The 22,320-nt window shown below is 38.6% G+C and overlaps 1 protein-coding gene and 1 long non-coding RNA gene across 4 annotated transcripts in view; one reads left to right on the top strand and one right to left on the bottom strand.

Annotated features, from left to right (window-relative positions):
* LOC137973808 (uncharacterized) overlaps positions 1 to 22,320 on the top strand; it is a 177,602-nt gene that overhangs the window by 81,054 nt on the left and 74,228 nt on the right. For all 3 annotated transcript variants that reach the window (XM_068820695.1, XM_068820694.1, XM_068820696.1), the window contains exons 4-5: positions 281 to 550; positions 1,400 to 1,573. In XM_068820695.1, the coding sequence (XP_068676796.1) occupies positions 281 to 550; positions 1,400 to 1,573 (444 nt within the window). The remainder of the gene's footprint in view (positions 1 to 280; positions 551 to 1,399; positions 1,574 to 22,320) is intronic.
* Positions 8,063 to 17,640, bottom strand: LOC137973827 (uncharacterized). The gene is made up of 2 exons (XR_011117327.1): positions 17,458 to 17,640; positions 8,063 to 9,561 (listed from the first exon to the last, which is right to left on the bottom strand). It is a non-coding gene; the product is annotated as an uncharacterized lncRNA (long non-coding RNA).

Raw genomic sequence — 22,320 nt, 5'->3', positions numbered from 1 at the left:
CGTCTTTTGCTCGTGACTTGTGAAAAGGGGTCACATTCACTTTTTTACCATGCTGCAAGGATCACAGTTTGTTGAATAGTCAAATTAAAGATTATGGAGTGTGGGGTAGCAAGAACATGGGCTCCATCTTTAAGTAGCCGAGATGGACTCTGGTTAACCTTCCTTACTTTTAATTATTTACGTGTCCTCATGGTATTGATGATGAACACTATAACGATAACGATAAGGATGATGAGTATGATGTGGTGATAGCATGATTCTTTTCGAATTCCTATCGTAGAGAACATTGTGGCGGGGAAGAGCACCACCCAATCCTCCATATACAGTGACGATTACTCTAATGGCACATCTGACAAAGCAGTTGATGGGAATCCTGACCAGGAATTTAAGAATGGACACTGCTCACGTACTTTAGAAGATGATCCAAGCTGGTGGCGAGTGGATTTGAGCAGTCCTGTCCAGGTATTTGAAGTGCGCATCGTCACTGGAAATTCGCCCTCGTCTGACGGGTCAAATGTTACAAGGAATCAAGTCTACGATATAACATTGGGTGAGAAAAACACTTGCAGAAATCTGCTGTTGAAAAATAGTAAACTGAGCCATAAGTTTAAGAACAAGAGACTTTTCAAGCTTGATTCCGAGAGAATCATAAGTTATATGTTTTGTTATTTATTGTAAAGATTTACAGATTTCAAAAGTTTTTGAGTGCTCCAATTAAGAATTGGTTCGTGGTTAGTGTGCGTATATGGAGTTGTGGAAGTTATGAGAGCACGATAGAGGCGTAAGAGTTGCTCGAAGCGATAGTCGAGAGCAACTCTAGCATCTTGTGTGCGCTTCGAACTTCCCAACATATCAACACGAAAAGTCGCTTAAGTGATTTAATTCATAATTCTCATCATGGGAAACAAAAGCAAGTAAACATTTTATTAGCTAATTTAAAACACGCCACCTTGAAAAACAAGTACACTGAAATTGGTGTGAAAAATGCCCAGAACGTTTGATCTCCTTTCAAAAGAACTGACTATCGATAAAAACGAAGTGAAAAAGAATATGTCTTTAATTTATAAAAGAAGTGACAATTTCCTTTAAAAAAATTGTTCTTTTTAAAGTCTGGGCGTTTCAAACAGCATTTGCACTGGATTGTGCAGTTGGTGAAAATGGGATAGCGTGGTCTCATGTTTTCTTGCGTGTCCAGCAAACTTAGTTTCTTGACCTCACTGGGAAAAGTATGAAACCTAAAGAAAGATAAAAATTGATTTTTTGGTCACAGTGGCACTTTAAGTTTAGCCTATACTCATTTGGACAAAGGGCTAGTTTTCAAAACGTCAGCTTGCTATAGCTAGTTCAACAAATTATCCCAGAAAAACGAAAATAAAGGGCTTTTTCACTTGAATTGCAGGCGACAGCGTCAATGTAACAAATAATCCAGTTTGTGCGCGATGGAATGGTTCATTTGAACAGGAAGCATCACTTGTGTGTCACATGAATCCGCCAAGGAGTGGCAGATATGTTGGCATACTCACAAGCAGAAAACAGTTCCTACAGCTCTGTGAGGTTGAAATCTTTTCAAAAGGTGCTGTTTGTTAGTCGAAAGAGTTAAGCCGCTGCTTAAAGACACTGTTACACGTTGAAACTTTAAGCTGTAACTTATGTGCAACGGTGCAGCAAAAAAAGTTTCAGCAGACTTTGCACCGTGTAACAAAAGGTCGAAACTCGTTCGGGAACGTTGAAACTGGTCTTTAAATGTTGTTTACATGGCCTTAGCCGGTTTCTGATTGTCTTACTGACTGAGCGAGACCAGTTTCACGAAGTGGTGTTACACGGTGAAACTCCTGTTTTTATCACCACTGCCATTGCTGCGACCGTCGCAGAAGTAGAAAGCGGTTCTACTTTTCGTAAAACTTGTCTCGCAACGGAAATTGAAAAAAAGTTTCACGAAACCGACTATGCTATTACACGGTGCAGGGCCTCCTGAAATTTGTCTCGCAACGCCATAGCACACAAGTTTCAGGTAAAAGTTCCAACGTGTAACAGTAGCTGTAGACATTTCAAACCACGACGTTTAATTATTTTTGTAATTTATATATTTCTCGAGGTGCTTTAAGTTAGGGGAAAACAACGACGGTAGAAAAAACAAACAGCACTGAAACTAGTTTTAACTTTCGAATCTCCCTCCAAATTCTGGGGTTTCCGGTGTGGTACTTCGTTATATTACTTCGTTGTATTACTACCGACTTCCTGTCGGACAGTCATTGTTATGCAAGCGTCCAATAAAAAAAATGTTTAAGTCTATCATCCCAGAGTCTCTCCGGGGGCTCACCCGCTGACCAAAAAGCTTGAGGACTATGGGTTACTGAGATTGGGAGCCGCCAAATCACAAAATTCCACTGCGAAAATAGGATCAAATGCGTGCTGATCAAGATAGGGACATTTTTCACAGAAGAGTCTTTCGTGGCTGGCCGTAACGTACGCCCTAATAGTAAGAAGAGTATAGCATGAACAGCTGTGATCTGTTGTAGCAAGGCCGAGTGATTGCAGTGGTAGTGGAAATTTCAGCATTCAGTGTTCATGTCCATGCCTTATTTGATCTTATGTTTGTGGTAAGTAGTATTCCTCGCTTACATACGGCTGCATATTTATTGCATAAAATTTGCATATTGGAAATTATAGAGTTTCCATGGGAATGGAACCTTATTAAAAATGGCGGATTTGATGCAAATGAGGCTGGAACCTCATTAACATCCGCCATTTTGTTTTGGTAGGAAGCGGTCCATACTAATGAGCAGCAAAAGTCCATAAATGGGCGTAACACCGGAAGTCCGCTGCAAATGTCACGCAAAACGGAAATCATGACAACATCACGCAAAATGAAAGTTTATTGACAAACCCTAATTTTACAAGTGGGAACGTGTGGGGGTCCGAGTGACCTACCCCGGTTCCCGGAGAGAAACTTGCTACACATTTATTCTAGGTGGTCTTGGACTGCTGCCAACAATCGGATGATCTAGGACCACGTTTAGAAAGACCAATAGGAAGCAGGGCCGCGTTTAGATCACAGTTAATCAAGGGACTTGTTAAGACACCTTAAAACCTTGAAAAGCGAAAACAATGTTGTCGCAATTGATGTTGAATTGACCGTGACCCTGCATAATTTAATTGAAGGATATGATTGATTATCTTCTCGAAAAAAGGTGTGTTTTGTGTAGGGTCAAGGCTAAAAATACGGACAAAAATATGAAACTAAGGGTGCGTTTTTTTGGGAAAACCCAAAAAAAGGATTCTTGAAAACAAAAACGGATTTTGCGTTTTTTGGGGGAAATCCAAAATCCATACTCGAGGAGGATACTTCGGATCAAATCTAAATCCGGATTTTTGAGATTCACCACTTCAGCGTTTTTTTTGGGAAAGGATTTGAAAAAAGTACTTTTGACAAGCGGTTTTCTATGAAAAATGATACACAACAGCTACTGTACATGACTGTTTAGCCCAAATGTTTTTTTCGCACCATTTTACCGTGCGATCAAAGACACGAATAGATCGAAATAGTTAGGTTTCCTGCAAATTCACACCAGAAATTACACTAGAAGTGTTTTTGACATCAATAACATTGTTAGCACCTTTCTCACATCTAAAAAATACCCTCTGTAATCGATTTGTACCTTAGAACGCATGCTTTTCTCCACTCCTTTCATCAATCGCTCAAGGTATTTTTTTTCTGGTGACATTTTCTTTGAAGAATTTCTCCAAAACAAACCAGTTAAACACGACTTTTTTTTTTTTTTAATTGCACGCAACTCTGGGTTTCTTGGTTTGCGTTGTCATGGAAAATAATCCTTTTTCGAATTTTGCGTTTTTTTGACGCTGAAGAATCCATTGATCGGAGATCACAAATCCGTTTTGGATTTTCCCAAAAAAAATGCACCCTTTGAACTTGTCGAGTTTCATAACCATCTCCATGCATTTATACGAACCAATAAGGGGTAAGTCACGTTCGCTTATACCATACGAAAGAGTTCTAATGAGGAAGAAATTTAATGAAGCGAACATGTAATGAAATGACCCCTTTTGAAAACACCTAAATGAAGGAAAAAGGGGATTTGGCGCATGCGAAAATGTATACACTTTCGAACAAAATGTTGAGCCTGGTCGCCCTTCAACTATAATGTTATAGCAGCGCTATTGTTTTAAATCCAGTTCGATAATCGTGGCCTTTCTTTACACGAGTTTACGATTTTATTTCCTTAACGCCCGATTCTTTTATCAATTTAATATAGCATACGCTAACGAACTTTTATTTGAAAACGCTTGAAAAAAAGTTAGCAACAATGGTTTTAAACTAGAATTCCGAATCACTAAGGACCATTCTATATAACTCTATATTGTTTTCAAATGAGACGGGAGTATTATGATTTTGAACGTAGTTCAAGGTTTTCTTAATCTGGATTTTGAGAATCGCTTGAGACCATTTTATTGTGAAACGGGAGTATTTAGTTGGTTTCCTATCGTATTTGAAAACGGTTCACAACATTGACGTAGTGAGCAAACAACATACCTTTTAAACGCTTTATTCACAAAAATATACTGTCGAATTGCGAACGTTTGTCTTGTTTGTTTCGAAAATACCCCGACCGTTAGTTTTTTCGTTTTGTGGCCACTGGTCACGTGCGACTGACATCGAATACAATATTCACTGTTAACGCATGCTCGATATGAAACGTGCAGGCCGTGAGCAGAGTCTTCTTTCCTCTTCCCGACTTATCAATGAAGATCGAAAGACACCATGCTCGCAGGGTAGGAGACTGGTAGTTTTGATGACCAACTAGGAGACTCCCGGGAAAGCGGGAGAGTTGGCAGGTATGTAATAATGGCATAGTACTCGAGATTCGAAGGGAAAGGCAGCAGATAAGAATTTGTTTGTTGTATTTCTGAGAAATAGTTCTCCTAAAAAGCAAACGCCGCATTGTAGCAGTAAGAACCTTAATCCAAAAAAAAGTTGTTTTGAAACGATATATGTAAAAAGGGCGTGAAGGTCTTGAGTTGCGGAGGTTATGTTAAGCAATTTTCTTTCTTAAGGTTTTGCAATAAATGCTCTGGAACTATCATAATCTTTTGTATTTTCCAGCTTGGATGTTTTGACTTTGTAAACAGTCCCGCAAGTACATTTCGAGTGGGATTGGTTAGGCACTTTTGCTTTGAGCAAATGTGAGTAGGTCCCTGTACGCGTGGTGTCATCAGCGAAAACATTTTTTGGGGCCACTTTTTGGACGGAGCTTAGTAACGAGCGAACTTAGCACGCGCGTTTTTAAGACGCGGACAGTAGCCGGAAATGAGCTGTTTTCCTTTTTAACTTGTCTTCACACAACCACATTTACATTGCCAAGTATCTTTTCTCCATTAGAGATGATTAGTATAAAAATCTGGGAGACACCACTGTCCTAGCGCACTAAAAGTTCTTTTCCAGTTGCCGTCCCCGTCTCAAAAACGCACGTGCTTAAGGTGGCTCAAAGCAGTTTCCAGCACTTTCCAAGACGTAGATTTTTGATGGGTTATAATTACTACTCTTTATCAATTGATGCTACAATTATGGTATCAAAATACTGCCCAATCACTAGCGAACACGTTGGAATTATTTTTGTGACACAATAGGTTACCATAGCAATACTATGACCTGCTAATAACGCCCTTAATTTGAGCTTTAAGCGTTTATATTTAAAAAACGGCACGGTGAATTTTTTTCTTATAACAGAATTTTGATTAGCAGGATAAAATGTAACTTTTGGCAAAGTTTAAAAAAATTCTGTACATGGGGTTCAGAGCCGTCTTAATTTTTCGAAAATTTTAGGTGGCTCAGGCACTTGGCTGGAGTGCCGTAGCTATGAAGAGACCAAGGAAAGGACGAAGCGCCGATGAAGAAAGGAGTTCCTCGTTCCTCGCGACTCCTTCAAATTCTTCTTGGCCGCCATATTGTTTAAGCGCTAAGCCTCGATTTCAGGATTAAACGCTAACTCGTGCCAGTCGTCTGTGGACGAGTAAGGGCTAAATGCGTCTCACTAAGGGCGTCCCGTTTTTATACTAGACGCATTTAACGCCTGAGACGTTAAAGTCGTCTGTTAAATGCGTCTAAACGACGCACTTAACAGAAGACGTTAAAGCGGTCAGACGTTAAATGCGTCTGTCTTATTTACCGTTTTTATACTAGACGTTAAAAGTCGTCTTGAGACGACTGTAACGTCTCAGACGACTTTAACGTCTCTAGCATAAAAACGGCCATTTACATTCCAACCGAAATTTCCAAGTTTTTTTTTGTAAATGGTAAACAACCAGTAATTTACTACTTGCACAATCCCATAATGAAATACGTTTTGGATGGGTTATTTTCTTTTAAACACTGAAGCATGATACAGTCCCAAGAGTAAAAAACTAATATTGTTTTTAATGTAAAGAACCGTGACCTCTCAAAACGTATTGCATTACGTATGGGATTGTGCAAATAGTGAATAAGAATATTTTTCACACACTTGTATAATCATGATATTGTAGCCATATTCAAGTGTGATCCGTATGGGAGATGACTTTGTCATTATAATTATTGTCTAATAATCTCCTCAGTCTGTCACATAAGCTACTACAAACTACAGTGATAGTGGTAGTGCCTGTTTAGGAAAGGTTATCGACTGTATAAAGTTAAAGCCACAGACATATGCATTCAGTCCTGCAGTTTTGATGGTGAATAGTCTTAACTTGCTCTTTAGATAGATTCATTAATGTGAAGATGAATGCTTTTACACAGTGGAATTTACAGGTTTTACTCTTTGTAATCCCACAATATTTGAGTCCTCAATCCTTGAAAGTAAAGGGTTTCCACAATCATGCTTCAAGATCACAAATGTCTCGGCTTAGACAATCAGAGTGCAGTTATAATAACTTTTCCAAAGTAACACATTATTGATTATCATGGAAACAAGAAGGTGATAACCTTGATGCATTTAATTCTGGTTTCAAGCTGGTCACTTTTAAGGTTTTAAATTTCTGTTACGAAAAATACCAGTGCGTGTCTAGCGTGACTTTCTAGACGCTTCGCGAGAGTTCGTAGTTTGTTTATTTTTAGGTTCGTGCGTAAGAGTTTCTAAATCAGTGTGTTTTGTAATCTTTCTATAATTAGATTGATTACTATTTTAGAACGTTCTAGAACTTTATTGTCAGAGTATATAAGTAGACGAGTCCAAGCGGAGTGTTTTTCTAACTAGTTTTTCACAAGCGAAGAGAGTTGGCGTTAGCCGTGTTTAGTCAAGTGTGACAGAAGCAAATGTTTATTCAAGTTGGCGGAGGCCGTGTAAGTTTATCAAGTTACGCGCTGTTTAGAGTTTACTTCGTGGAAACTACGTTCACTTTGGAATAAATCTTGTTGTTGTTCCGACAACCCTGCGTTCAGTTTAGTCTGTAAACTAACTTTCCTCAAAACATTCGAACTCGTAACAATTTCCTTGCTTGGAATTAATGGAGCTGACCTGTCTCTTCATCACAAAGCAGGGAGAGAATACCATTTAATTTTTTGAACCGCTGCTCAATTGAGCTTACTTCCATTTTTGGGCATAAAATTTTACCTAAAATCCCCTACTTTGTTTCAAGGAAGCAAAGAAGTTAGACGCATCGAGGTCATTAACTTGTAATGAAAACCCATTTACACAGTGCTTACAGTGTGCAATGTAAAAATAAGCAAAGAATTGAACTGAATTGATTGTTTTGGCCCCTGTTCACCTTGTTTTTTGTAGTACTTATTACCAGTTTGTGTTTTTTCAATTTTTTTAAAGATGTATATAATTTTATAAAGAGTGGATTACTGAAACAAAAGAAGGTATTTGAATGAAAACAGAGTTCAATCCCCAGAGGATTAGCTTGGTACACTAGCATGGCTGTCATTTCTTTACATGGTCGCTGTGACGCCCTGTGAAAACGCTCTATTATGTCATCTCTTTATCATTATATACATGTACAGTGTACATGACGAATGTGCAAATAAATAAATAAATAAATACATAAAGATTGACTTAGCTAACCTTCCATGTATATGTGCAAAAAAACTACCTACTTGTATTATGATAATGGATTCCATGACTTAAAATTACTGAATGCATACATGTAGGTTTGGGTTCACAACAGTTTGTTGATTGTCCAAGAACAAGTGCAAGTTGATTGTCCAAGAATATAAGTGTTTTTTGCAAAAAAACAAAAAACACCTCCGTGAGACCAGTCCCCTTACCAATAAAAGCCAACTTCAGTTGGTTAACTTTGCGATATTAATGCCTACTTTGGTGGACATGTTTTACCTGTCTTTTTCGGAGCATTTAGACATACTTAATTTTTGGTGGCCTTTTTTTATCGTCAAAAATGCTTCCAACATCCAATCAAATGACATACATGTAATTATGACAAGGCAAATTATATTGCCTGATAAGTACCTTACAAAAATAAATAATGTTCCACAGGAAAGCCCTTCATAGTGTGCAGTACCAAATCCGTGCCTCCAAGACTGCTCCTGGGTTAGTTCATCCTTCCAAGCATCAACTCAGATTTTCAGAAAAGAAAGCAGCAGCATGCTGCTGAGTTTTGTTGAAGAATTTTGCCGTGAGCTGGGTTACAAAACCAGTGAATGCCAAAACAGTGGTTTCATACCCCAGCATAGTGATCTGTCATTTCTAAAATTGTTTTTTTTTTTTCAATCTGAGAAGTGAAACTTGAACTACGCTTGACATGCAACAACGTGAGTTGCATTCTCTACAATGGAAACCCTTCTTCCTCTTCATTGTAAAGGTATGTTCTGTGTGATGACCGCATACAGCATACATGATCAGCATCGGTACTGGGGACTTAACGACTGCAGTGCTAACTGACTAACACATTACATACTCTCAATGCAAGGCAGGGAAAGACAGCATGTACTACAAGTCTAGTCTTGTAAATGCAATCTAAACTGTTTATGACAGGTGCTGAATGAGTAATTTAAAGAACAAAAAGACTTTGGCCTACAGATTAATCTAAATAATTAATAAATTCAGTGGAAGATAATCATTGCACAATAAATGCGATCCAGTTCCAATGATAAGAAGCTTCGGACCAGAACATGGTGAAATATGATGACATGGTGCAGCTCTGTGAGATAAAAACCCCTGACAAGTGCCAGTCAACTGAAATCTCACGAGTGTCCTACAAGCTTGTTGCTGTGGTGGTGCACACTGGCAACAAGCTTTTCTCTGGCCACTATGTGTGTTACATGAAGAGAAATTGATCTTGCTACATGTACTTTACAGATGACACTCACATCAAAAGGTGTAGTACAATTGAAGCTATCAATGAAAAAGCCTATCTGGTGTTCTACAGTGTATAAAAGAGATTTTTCTGATGACCCGACGGTGGAAGTCTCTTGAAAAGGAATAAGTTCTTTCTCAATAGGGAGTGACACTGAGCAGCAGCCTGTCAGATTACAAAGCCACGAAACAATCCAAGTCCAACATGGAAGCGCCCCCCACGAAGGAGCCATGGTGTGCTATAAGAAATCCAGACCTGTGTAGAACAGCAAAAGATGGAGACATCGATAAAAAGATGGAATATTTGAGGGAAAAATGGGCAAACTTTCAATTTACAATAGATACTTTCAGCTTGTCCATTAAAAAAGTAATGTAAATAAGCAATACTGTAATTGTAAAATGGATTGTTAGTGATAGTGCAGTGTTATTAGGAACATATTGTTATGTTTTGTATTTTGCTCTTAAATGTATTGTGACTTGTGCAGGTATAAATAGACAAGTGTAAGTATAAGTAGTGTAATGTTAGTACTGTAAGTAGTGTAAGTGTTCGTCCTGTGAATAAAATTGCAGAAGAAAAAAAAAAGGAACATCAAAAGATTACCCAGGTCTTCAGTATACACTAATATGTGAATCAGAGCAAGAGCAAGCCAAACTGATTGAAACCATGGAACATACCATTCCACAACACTCCAGAACATGTGGCTGGGAAGGTGGCGACCATTATAGAATTTTGCCCAGGCAAGAAGAGGAAGGTTTCTGGCTGTCTAACATCCTTCTTATCAATGCGGAGAAGGCCACTGCAGCCGGTAACAAAGTACCTACTCTCAACTCAGACAAGTTTTTAAGAATGGCAACACCCTCCAGAGAAAAATATCTGAAGTACAAGTTTCATCAACTCTATCCAAATATTCAACATCCAGAGGTCGCTCTTGCACCATTCAACCATGGCAGGCACTGGTGCGTAGTTGTTGTGAACCTGGAAGAGAACTTTTCAGTCTATCTGCATTCTCTGTATGATGACGCTGGTGCAAAAATGGCATTTTCTAGAGTCAATAACTTCCTAACATGTTGTGCCTCCATCAATGGGATCAATACCTGGACCTTGAAGAACTGCAAGTTTTAATTTTTGTAATTCCTTCATCTCACATTGCACAGCAGCTCAACAGTGATGAATGTGGGGTGTTTGTAGCCACATAGGCAGAGCACATGGGCCTCAACATCAAAAGGTTACTTTTCGTTACTCTCTTATACTCGACATTGTATGGAATTCATTGTCTCTGTGCATGTGAAAAATTCTGAAAAGCATAAAAATAAAATACCTCTAAGTACAAAGCCAAATGGAAAACGTGCATGCAAGAGGAAACACTAGTGCTCTCAGACTGGCAAATCAACATCAAACAAAGCTGCCACTGCCATGAAAACACTTGGTTTTGGGAAAGACCTAAATGGCAACTTGTTAGACAATCAAGCAGCCTGCGAGCAGAGCCTCCTTTTGTCTTTTTCCTTACTGAGGAGCATGCTTCAACTGACTACACAACAACTGTGTCAGGGAAAGACCCAAACATTATCCTGTTGGACAAGCAACCTTCAACTTGCAAGACAGAAAGTGGGTCAGAAAATGCTTCAAATGAAACCCTGTTGGACATTATGGACAACCAAGAATCGACTGATTTTATAACCCTAACCCCCTGACAACCCAAACCAAGCTACAACTTACAACCCAAAAATTCTTTCAGATAAATCTTCAAGAAAAACTATGCTGGGCAACCAAAATTGACAAGGCATTACACAACTAATGGGGCAGGGAAATCTGAAACTTAAATCTTCACAAACAATCGTAGCTTAATTATTGACAACACAACTTCTGTGTCAGGAAAAGCTCCAAACAATACCTCTTCAGACGCTCACGCTTCCAATGCAAGTTGAAATTCTACGCCAGTGCACAGTATTACCAGTAATAAGGGAAATATTACCAGTGAAAAGAACAATCCATCAACTCTTTTTAACTCCTAGTCAACTAGCATAAATGAAGATCGTTGTTACTCTTGTACTGTGCCACCCAAAAGAAAAAAACCCAACACCTAGATATCTACCCACAAAGGCTGCTACCATCTTGCCAACAGAATATGAGAACAGTGTAAATGAATTGAATTTGAAGATCTTTCAGTATTAGAAGGTACCTTAAGAGTGCAGTTCTGTATCAAGAATGTGACTCTTTTATGACTTGTAAGGATGATGAAGACAACTGGATGTCCAAACATCATCTAACATAAAATACAACATGGAAAGTGGTGGTCGCTCAAGAACTGGAAAGTGGGTTTCATTTTCAAGATGGTATATAATTATGCCAATGCAAACGAAAAAAGCTGACAAAAAAAAAAACAAGAGGCTGCTAAAAAAAAAACACAAGGCAAAAAACAGTTACAAAGGCAGGCTCATCCAATGAACACTGCGCCTGAACAACTTGTTGATGTTGAATATGACAGGGAATGAATCTTGAATATGACAGAGAAAAGCCAGCAGAATAACACTTAGTCCAAATTAATAAAAATTCTCTCAACAGACCAAGTTCAGTGCACGCACAAAAAACAATATAATTATTTAGTCTGTAACATTTATCAGACACTTTGAGATTTTGTTGTTGAACGCGCACAATTAGAGCGTACAAATGTTGGCTTGCGAGAAAACTAAAACGACGCCAATTAGGTGGTGTAATCGGCACTGAATCTTCAGGACGATAAATGTTTGCTTGTATGAGCAAAAAAAACTCCCCTCTATCAACAGCTGCCAAAGATAATGATAGAAATGAGATTGCAATCATTTACGTTTTAGGAAAGTACAGAGCCAGATTTTCGATAAATCCAAACAAATTTAAAATGTCCACATTCAGTACCCGCCAAAAATGAAAGACCACTTTCCTGTAGTTGGTGTCTCAAAGCTGGGGAAACAAAGCAACATTTTCTCAAAAGCAGCACAACATGGACACAAATCACAGCAAACAGAAAGGCAACAAAATGGCCACCACTACTATCCATGCACTACCACCCAAGCCTCCGCAAAGTCTTGAGGATCACATCAGACTCATATACTGACAAATACTGTGGATAACAACTTAGTGTGAGCAAAGCCCACACAATAACCCTGTGTATTTCACGTGCACACATCACCCTGCTGGTGCTCTGCCACTACAAATGTAGGTGTGTGGATTACAACTAGGCAAGCACAGCATGTCATAAGGCAATGCCTTGAAAAAGTACAAAATATGTTACCTCCACATATCTTTGGTGGCAGAGGACCAAAAACAGGTCCAGATATTTTTATTACTGATGATGAATCTGGACAAAGAGGGGATCTGGAAATAAGTAATAATACTGCTCTTTGTACTTTCCACTTCCTGCAAACTATCTGGCGTTGGCTATATTTAACTCCAGCAACAACATAAATAGAAATGATCATCAACAACTGATGGGACATTTTCAAGAACTTGTAAGAACTCCTCCAAGCAGCAGCAGAATCTATATTACAATGCAACTGATATGGTTACTGCAAAATATCCCAATTGTTACCAAGAGTATGAAAAAAGATCTTTAAAAGGGCAGCAAGAGTGGGCTCTTTGCCATTACAAAAATCTAAATCACCAGAGGAAATAACTCTGACAATTACATGTACACATGCACTGAATCCATAATCAACATATTTAAGAGTGTGGTTTTACATTCACGAAAGAGGGCTACAATTTCATTGAACTCTTCAAGTTAATCACAGAAGACCTTCAAATGTATTTTCAAAGAAAATTGTTTGCCCTTGCATTTGGAAAATCTTTATCTGGCTCCCTTAGCTAGTGTTTTGGTGCAACAGCTTCTACAGTCCAGCTTCACATTATCAAACAAACTACTTCTGACCGTTGTAAATTCTCCTCTTCACTTTCAATGTCACTATCATCCAAATCCTTGTTGTAAAGTCGAGGAAATGAAGAGCTTCACCAAGTTGATCGCTGTATGAAGGGAAGACCACTACAAGTAACCAACTTTGTTTGAAGCAGAACTGCTTAAGAAGTAAGCTATGAGGTAGATTGAGAAGTGGAATATGTAGCTGCCCTCGCCTGTGGGAAGCAATGGCAATCCCTGTGCTCATCAAGCTGCAGTGGCATTAAATAAAATAATCATTATGGTATTGCCGGTATCAACGTTATTCCTCAGAGACCAGAAGAAAGATTCAGTCTTGCAAACTTGCCATTGAAAATCACAAAGAACTTCAATTCTAAACATTTCTTTATCTCTGTCAAAAGCTTCCTGCTAAAATGGAAATGGCCAGTGGTGACCAGTGTGCCCCTATAGATTCTCAATTCTCTTTGTGTAAAACGCCAAACGAGGCACAATGTAGCATCCACTCACCTGAAAAGGACTCCAAGGTTGATGAAGAGTTTGAATTAGAGAAAATAATTATTACTAAGACTTCACTGACAAGTAAGCAATAACATCGAACTGATAAGAATTTTCGGGCATGCTATAAGAAATATTTGGAAATTTACAGAAACATCATTTCAAAATCAAGAGGACAAGCATCAGTCGCAGCCCTTACGTCAGCTTTTGTGAACTTTGGAAAAGGTCGCAATAATCTTACACTGCCCATTCTCCAGAACAGCAGGGCCAGAATTAAAGTACATTGTACAACCAACTTCAATATCAAGACACAAGTCAAAGATAAAATTATCATCAGTACAAACAGCCATCTTTGAAACCAAGAGTGGGTGGACAATAGAATAAAGAAAAACAACAACTAAAATTACGGAAAACTTCTTCTAATACAAAGTGCCTGCATAATCTGGCCCAAAATGTAAAGTTAAGTCTTCCAAATGCTGGACATACTCGTTAGCATGCACATTGTATTTTGTAAACATAATAGAATTAACAATACTTAAGTTAAATTTAAAATGTCTGTGAGGCAAAAGTTGCTGCACTTTTTGAAAGTTAAATGATTTAAATTCGGAATACTAAAGTTTGAGTTGTCTAGGATAAAAATTTTTATTAGAGTTTTAATGAGTGCTGAAAATTGGGCAAAATTTCCAGGAAAAATGGAAATATCTGAAGTATCATGTAACAACAGATTGTACTGTAGCTTTGGGTGCAAACAATGAGTGAAGGAAACATCTGCACACAAAATAATGTCCTGAAGAAGCTTTTGTTATTCAATAAAAGTTGACCCAGTCCCTTGGATTTACATGTATTTTTAGAAAGTCAAGTCAAGTCAAGTCAAGTCAATTTCTATTAATTTTAACTCACACAGAATAAATCATGTACATACAATGTAAAAGGTAGGATAATAATTTATACAGTAATGTTACAACAAAATCGTGTATATAATACATATTGTAGAATAAAAAGGAATCAATTTCTATGAAACAATAAAAGGGGGGCTAAACTTCAGAATACCCGGCCACGATTGCATGACATTAAATGCGTGCTCCCGCAGTCCCGCAGTCAATAGATATTTGCATAAGGAAACAAAACAGAAGTACTTAACAAGTGTGCTCCTGCAGTTCCGCAGTCCCGTTGTCTTCGGCAAATCAAAAACTTCTCACATACTTAAATTTCAGTCATTTATTTACAAAATGCAAATTCAAAAACAGGCATAACTACATTTTAGCTTTCAATTTGCGATTTGGTTAACTACACTTTTTATGAGATCGTCTGAAGAATATATCACTTGTCTACTGATTAAGCCTAAGCACTTGTTTTAGTGATTTGATCAAAGCACTCTTTTAATTAACATTTTAGCTTTCAATTTGCGGTTTGGTTAACTACACTTTTTATGAGATCGTCTGAAGAATATAGCACTTGTTTACTGATTAAGCCTAAGCGCTTGTTTTAGTGATTTGATCGAAGCACTCTTTTAAAAGTTTAGCTGTCAATTTGCGGTTAGCTTAACTACACTTTTTATGAGATCGCCTGAGGAATATAGCACTAGCTCGTTTACTGATTAAGCCTAAGCGCTTGTTTTAGTGATTAGGTCGAAGCACTATGTAAAATCAGTTTTAGCTTTCAATTTACGGTTTGGTTAACTACACTTTTTATGAGATCGTCTGAATTATATAGCACCCATTTACTTATATCTACCTCGTTCTTAAGGCACTAAAACCACTGCCGAGCCGGCGAGCCGCCGAGCCACTCTGCTATATATCCCTTTCTCGTTCTTTTATCACTGAGCGTAACTGACGAGCCGACGAGCCACTTGAGAGAGATAGACCTTGAAAAGTGGCCCTGTATTCTGTAGTTGCTCACGCGACTGCCGAGCAGGTGAGCCAGCCCAAATAATAAACCGGAAACATTGGCCCTGTGTTCTGTAGTTGCTCCCAAAAACAGTGCACAAAGATTTCCACTTGCATATGGAAAAAAAAGAAGTACTCATGCTTTAATTTCAGTCTTTAATTTACAACAAACAATTTCAAAAACAGTTCACAAAGATTTCCACTCGTCTACTGCACGAATGCGTTCATCAGCTTGCGCTTTTGTTTTGAGTCCCTAATAGGTTACATATATATATTTTTTACATCATTCAAAAATACAGCAAACAAATCCTCATTTCTATGCATATATCTCCACATAAAGTCTGCCAACAATTTTTCCACTGCGGGAGCAGTAGTTTTATATCCAATTTCATATTCATCCTTTTTCCACTGCGGGAGTGCGGGAGCAGTAGTTTTATCCCCATTTCATATTCTTGCTTTTTCCACTGCCCGAGTGTGGGACTGCGGGAGCAACAGTTGTACCCCCATTTCATTTTCATCCGAACCCTAACCCTAGCTTTGGGACTTCGGGACTGCGGGAGCATGCATTTAATGTCACGCAATCGTGGCTGGGTACTCTGAAGTCGCTCCAAAAGGAGAAAACGTTTTAGGGAGAGGAAAGAACAAATATACTTGAGGTACTATTGTTGTGTGTATAGAGTTTGGGACAACTAAATAGTTAGTAAACTAATCGAGTCTACAGGTGCCCTAAATTAATTCTAATACGTATGAACATTAGGAATATAAATAACAATAACAAATTTAATTTAATCTGAACCCACTGTCACCTGAACCGCCCTGGACCACCCCCATTGACAAGTAAGATCGTCTGGTGTTTGACAGTCTGACAGTAAAATATTTTAAGTCCCACACCTCGGAGTCAATGCGTTAAAAAGTATTACTTCTTACTTTAAATTTAAAAGAACAAAAGTGTGCAACTTTTAGTGCTTGTAAAAACACCATTTTTAATCCTAGAACAGAGCAAATTCAAACAAATTTCCACTTCATAGGCATTTTATTAAAAGAAGCAAATAAATCATGCACGAAAAAACCCTAACAAGAATTCCAGACCTTGAAACTAAATATTAAAATTTAATACTTCTTGTTTATGGTAAATACTATGTAATAATGATTGATTTGCCAAACTTCTTGTCAGAAAATGTCAGTTTTATTATTTTATTAACCAGCTCCATCAATATAAATAAAGAAAAGTACACTATCCCACAATTGGCAAATTAAGCTAATTTAGAGAGGAAGTGAACTATGTATTATCTATGGTTTGTACAAGGAAAGGAAATGTTAAACAAATATAGACATTTTATAATACTAATAAACAATGTTGGTTGTACAAAGAATTCATGCAAAGCATTCTAGAGTTAATAATTTATTATCATAGCATTTTCAGTTACATTGTACAATAATTAACTTAGTTTGTATTGATGAATAAAAGGTGGGAAATTAATTTTTGTATCAGAGGTCAATAAGTCTCTTCACATTAAAACTCCAAATATTGGGAAAATTATAACAATGACTAAAAAAAAAGTAGTAAAATAAGAAGTAAACATTATCCTTGACTTGCAATTAAGCTAAGAAAGAAAGCTATCAAAAGATTTTTTCATAGCTAATGCTTTTATTTATTCTCATAACGCAGCACTGTACGTTTAATCAATCCATGATACTGTTAGGAGAAATTAGATGCTGAACCTTTCAAAGGAGATTTGTACGTAGTTTAACTAAAGAGGGCCAACAGCTTGCTTTAATTAGAAAATTAAACACTTTGCTCATAAGAAAACGTTAGAATTTACAACATTAATAAATGACGTTAGTTTCTTTCCATATTACTGATTAGAAAAATTAATTCCTCACCTTCAAAACTTTAACTTTCCCGTCGCCACATTCTTTACGTTTGTACCCATAAAACAATGTCTATTGCCCTTGAAACACTTGCTTTATTCCAGGTTGCACACTTTAAAGCACAATTCTCCAGAATAATGCGAATCCAAATCAGCAGAGAGATATACTTTCCCCCGAAAAATACACAAATTTGTCAGTTACTAGGACCCAGGTCACGTCCGTGACAAAAGCAGACGGTTACTAAGCTCCGTCTTGGACTGCCTCCCTCCAAAACAAAATGGCGGATGCTAATGAGGTTCCCGCCTCATTTGCATCAAATCCGTCATTAAGTAAAGCTATGATCTTCGCAGTTATGAACGCAAATTTTGCAATTGCGTAAAGAAGCCTGAAAAATTCAGCACTTCAACGGGGTTTGAACCCGTAACCTCGCGATGCCGGTGCGCGTGCGACGCTCTAACCAACTGAGCTTCTCTACGCAATTGCAAGAATTGCGTTCATTACTGCGAAGATCATAGCTTCACTTGATTTCATATCCGCAGTTCATATATGATCCATTTCATATATCATTTCATCGTTAAATCCATCATTTTTAACAAGGTGCCATTCCCATACAAACTCTCTATTTCCAATATGCAAAATTTATGCAAATGCTTTGCAGCCGTATATGAGCGATTTACACTACTGTGGTGCAGGCCATTAAAAGAAAAATTCTTCTTTAGGAGTAGTTTGTATTACTTTTACACAGCCTTTAATTGACCGAATGCATAAATGGCGGTAAAAAATGTATTCTTTTGTTTATGCGCTTATGAGACTCACTAGCCTCGCTCTCAAGGAACCTTTCTTTTGTATTTTGTCCATGCAAATGAGGCTAGTGAGGCTAATTAGCACCTAAACAAAAGAATGTTTTTTTAAATTTTCTTCAGCCTTTACGATTTAATTAAAGTGCTTCTGCGACGAAAATCAGTGGGGTTTTTTACTCGATTTTTTCACCCTTAGTTAAAGAATAGACCCCAAAGTTGACAAAAAAAGGTTTCCACAGCTAACCTGACGATGATTTACATCTGTAAAGGCTGCCTGCCCGTAAGTGTACAAATTTTGTCCGCCATTACTCGAACGACAAGTACTTGAGGCCACAATTTTGTCAAGCGGTGTTCCCTACTTGACTTCATCTCATCATCCAGCGAAGTCTTTCTGCATGGGTTTTAGTAAATAGAGTAAGAAGAAATGTTTTTTTCTATAAGTTCTTTCGAGGAAAGTGAGGCTAGTTTCGTACCCTATAACGGAGATTTAGAGCCACTCGCAACTCAACAAGAAGCTGCCGCCTACAAGGCAAACCATGAGAACCAAGACAGCAGTTTTTTTGCGTTTGTTTTTGCCAATTATTCATGAATGGCTAAAATTGAAACAAATTTTAAGGAAAGCCGTCTCAAAACCTATAGTTTGGAAACGCTACACTGACTATGTTTTTTCCCTGTTGGACATGAGTAAACCGGACATAGCGACTTCCATCGAACAAGCAAATTTACATCACCCTACGATTAAACTCACGGCAGAAATATCTGCCACTGAAACTGTGTTTCTAGACACAATAGTATACAAAGGAACGAGATGCAAGGATCAAAAAACACATGTTAAAATACATTTGCGGGATAGAGGTTACCCACCCAATTTGGTAGAAAAACTACTATCACAAGTCAAATTGACAAAGAGGGACTCTGTGCTTAAAGGAAATACCAAAACAAAAACACAAACTTTTTGTAACACAATACCAGACATCACTGTCAAACCTGAAACAAGTTTTACTCAGAAAATGTCAACACCTACTTGGCCAAATCTTTAAAGAGCCACCTACTATTTCAAGTAAAAACTAACGGTAAATACGCGCGACGTTTCAACCGAACTTCGGTCATTATCAAGCCAAAAGTGAAAATAAAATTTTTGCAAAAGTATGAATATAAAACAAAGAAGTCACAGTATGTTAAGTGTGAAAATGTAAAAAAGGAGTGTTAAAAAACATGCAAGAATAACAATTAAAAATGATTTAAAAACCTTCGCACAAATTGAGTCTGACTGTACATTGAGACTTGGCCTCTGTTCATTAATAAAAAATATATATTTCATAAATGAGACAGTCAAACTTCTTGCACTTTTTTAAAATGGTAAAATTCTTGGTAAAATCATTGGGCACATAAGAACGTTTCAAACGGAAATGCTTTTCCAATAGAGAAAGACGCATTCTTGTGCTCGTCTACGCGTTGATGCAAATGCCACCGTGTGTAACCAACATAACTTGCCTTACACATGTCACGTTTATTGTTTAAATTGATAAACAATAGATTGTTGGTTGACATTAGGTTACTTGACGTCGCGCGCTTTCAGAGGTTGTTTGATCTTGTGGCTGACAAAGTGGGCTAAACGCTCACCTCAGCCGATATTGTATAAGTGCCGAACACTTGAGAGAACACATTAGTTTATTAAATCCAAAGTGGAACAGGGACTGGTCACCACGCATGGCTACCTAATTTATACAAATAGAGAACAATACAGGATACATGACAAACATTCCTACATGAGGTTCACACATATTCTACATCCCCCTTTGTAAAACAAATCAATGCAGACTGTAATGAAACTAAAGAAACCGAACGAAGTTAATAGATAAGCACACGCTGAAAAAAAAAGGATTGTAACTTATTACACCAAAAATAATTCGTAGTTCATCAATCCCAATAGTTAATATCTAATCCAGTCCAAGAATCACGGAACTTAAACGAGTTTCTCCAATCAAGTAACAAAATCTTGATATCTGGTATTTGGTATTGAGATCCGTCCAGACCCAGTGAAAACAAGTGGTCTTTGAGCATTGGGACGCGAGAGGCAACTGGAAGCAGAAACATTTGCCGTAGACGTTTATGATGGAGATTTAATTGAAGTCTCGGGTCTGACAGGGGTCCTTACAGGAGAATGCCGAGGGACTGGATACTCGGCAGGTGTCACGGGTGGAGACTCAACAAAGGAGAAAGGAGAAGTGCTGTGGTTGGCTGCTGCAGGAAAAGTGGGAACATTCTGATTGGTTGGAGAAGGAGGAGCAGGAGCACGTTCTGGAACAGCCTGAAGATGTCTGCGGTTTCTGCGGTACTCTCTCTCTCTCTCTCTCTCTCTCTCTCTCTCTCTCTCTCCAACATTCACAATGTAGGACCGCGGGTCTGCAGTGGGTTGTTTCACAATAACAACTTTCTTTTATCCTCTGCTGGTGTGAAGTCTCAAAACCTGCTGAGGATTGAGTGGTGGGAGAGGTTTGGCGCCACGATCGTAAGAGGCCTTTTGCTGCATACGCTTGGATTTGAGGCGCCAGAAAACATGTTTGGTGTTGAGGGCCCTGGGAGCAATGAGCTTCTTAGCAACTGGAAGAAGGTACCTGGTGCAGCAGGACATCAAACGCTGCACAGGGGAACCAAGAACTTAATCTCGTGGTCGTGGAACATTCCTGAGATTAAGAAGGCCAAGCAGAGGATCTAAACCATCCTTCTTGCATTTGTCAAGCAGGTTTATGGCATGCTTCACTGCATTCTCAACCAGGCCATTGGACTGTGGAAAGAGAGGGCTACTGGTGACATGATGGAAATTCCATTCTTCGGCAAAGCTTCTAAATTCTCTACTGAAAAATTGTGGGCTTTTATCGGTCAGCAACCTGCATGGAATTCCATGAACAGAAAAGTGGCGCTTCATCTTCTGAATAACAGTTTTGGTAGATAAATCGTGGAGAGAATTCATCTCGAACCAGCCGGAATATGAGTCAACCAGAATTAAGTATTGGGTTGATTACCAATCAAATATATCAGCACTGACAAGGAACCACGAAAGCACCGGAACCGGGTGGACCAGAAGCGGCTCTTTCTGCTAGGGTGGTTTTGCACTGTTGCAATGCTGACACGAGGCTATCGTACAATCAATTTACAGCTTCATGGAGGGCCAGTACAACATGTCCTTTGCTCTTCTCTTGGTAGCATCTGTCCCTGGATGCCCTTTGTGGAGAAACTGGATGTATTCTTTGGGCAAGGATTTGGAACCACAACTCTGAAGCCTTTCAGAATCACTTCATTGTCAACATTCAGCTCATCTCTTATAGGGAAGTAGACTTTAACATCTGGGGTCACACTCTTGAGCTTTGACGGCCAGTCATTTGCAAGGAAATGAGCCACTTTTGGCAAAATGGGATCTGCAAGAGTATGACTCTAGAGCTCCGCCATGCGTAAGGGAGAGATCGACGACAAAGATAACACATCAAGCTGATCGTCATCCTCTACACCAGGTTCTTCAGTAATGTAGGCTTTTGACAATGCATCCGCTATATGAAGCTCCGTTCCTCTTCTGTAAATGAACTTCAAATTGTACCTCTAAAGCTGTAACAGCATACGTTGCAGTCGGGCAGGTGCAGTGTGAAGAGACTTGTTTACAATTGCCGTGATAGGCTTGTGGTGAGTTTCAATGATGGTTTCTCGACCATAAATGAAATTCCTTGCTTGTTAATGTCGCAGCGAGCAGTTCTCTCTCTCGACCTGCGCGTATCGAGATTCGTCTTCTGTGAGAGCGTGCGAGGCATAGGCCACAGGGTTCCCATACTGAAAGTATACAGCACTAAGGCCGCTCTTAGAGGCATCGACAGACAGCGTAACAGGCTTTAAGGGTTTGAAGTTCTTAAGGACTGGTGCATTAAGAGATGTCAGATTTCAGAGCTACAAAAGCTTGTTGCTGAGGTTCCTCCCAAGTCCAATGTATATGTCATTCCGAAGCAATTGGCGTAGTGGCGCAGTCTTCTCACTAAGATTGCTGATGAACTTGTGAAGATAGTTGATCATTAAGAATAAAACGCAA

This window comes from Montipora foliosa, chromosome 10, assembly GCF_036669935.1.
Source record: "Montipora foliosa isolate CH-2021 chromosome 10, ASM3666993v2, whole genome shotgun sequence".
Lineage (NCBI taxonomy): Eukaryota > Metazoa > Cnidaria > Anthozoa > Scleractinia > Acroporidae > Montipora > Montipora foliosa.
This window is presented reverse-complemented; position numbering and strand designations above follow the sequence as displayed.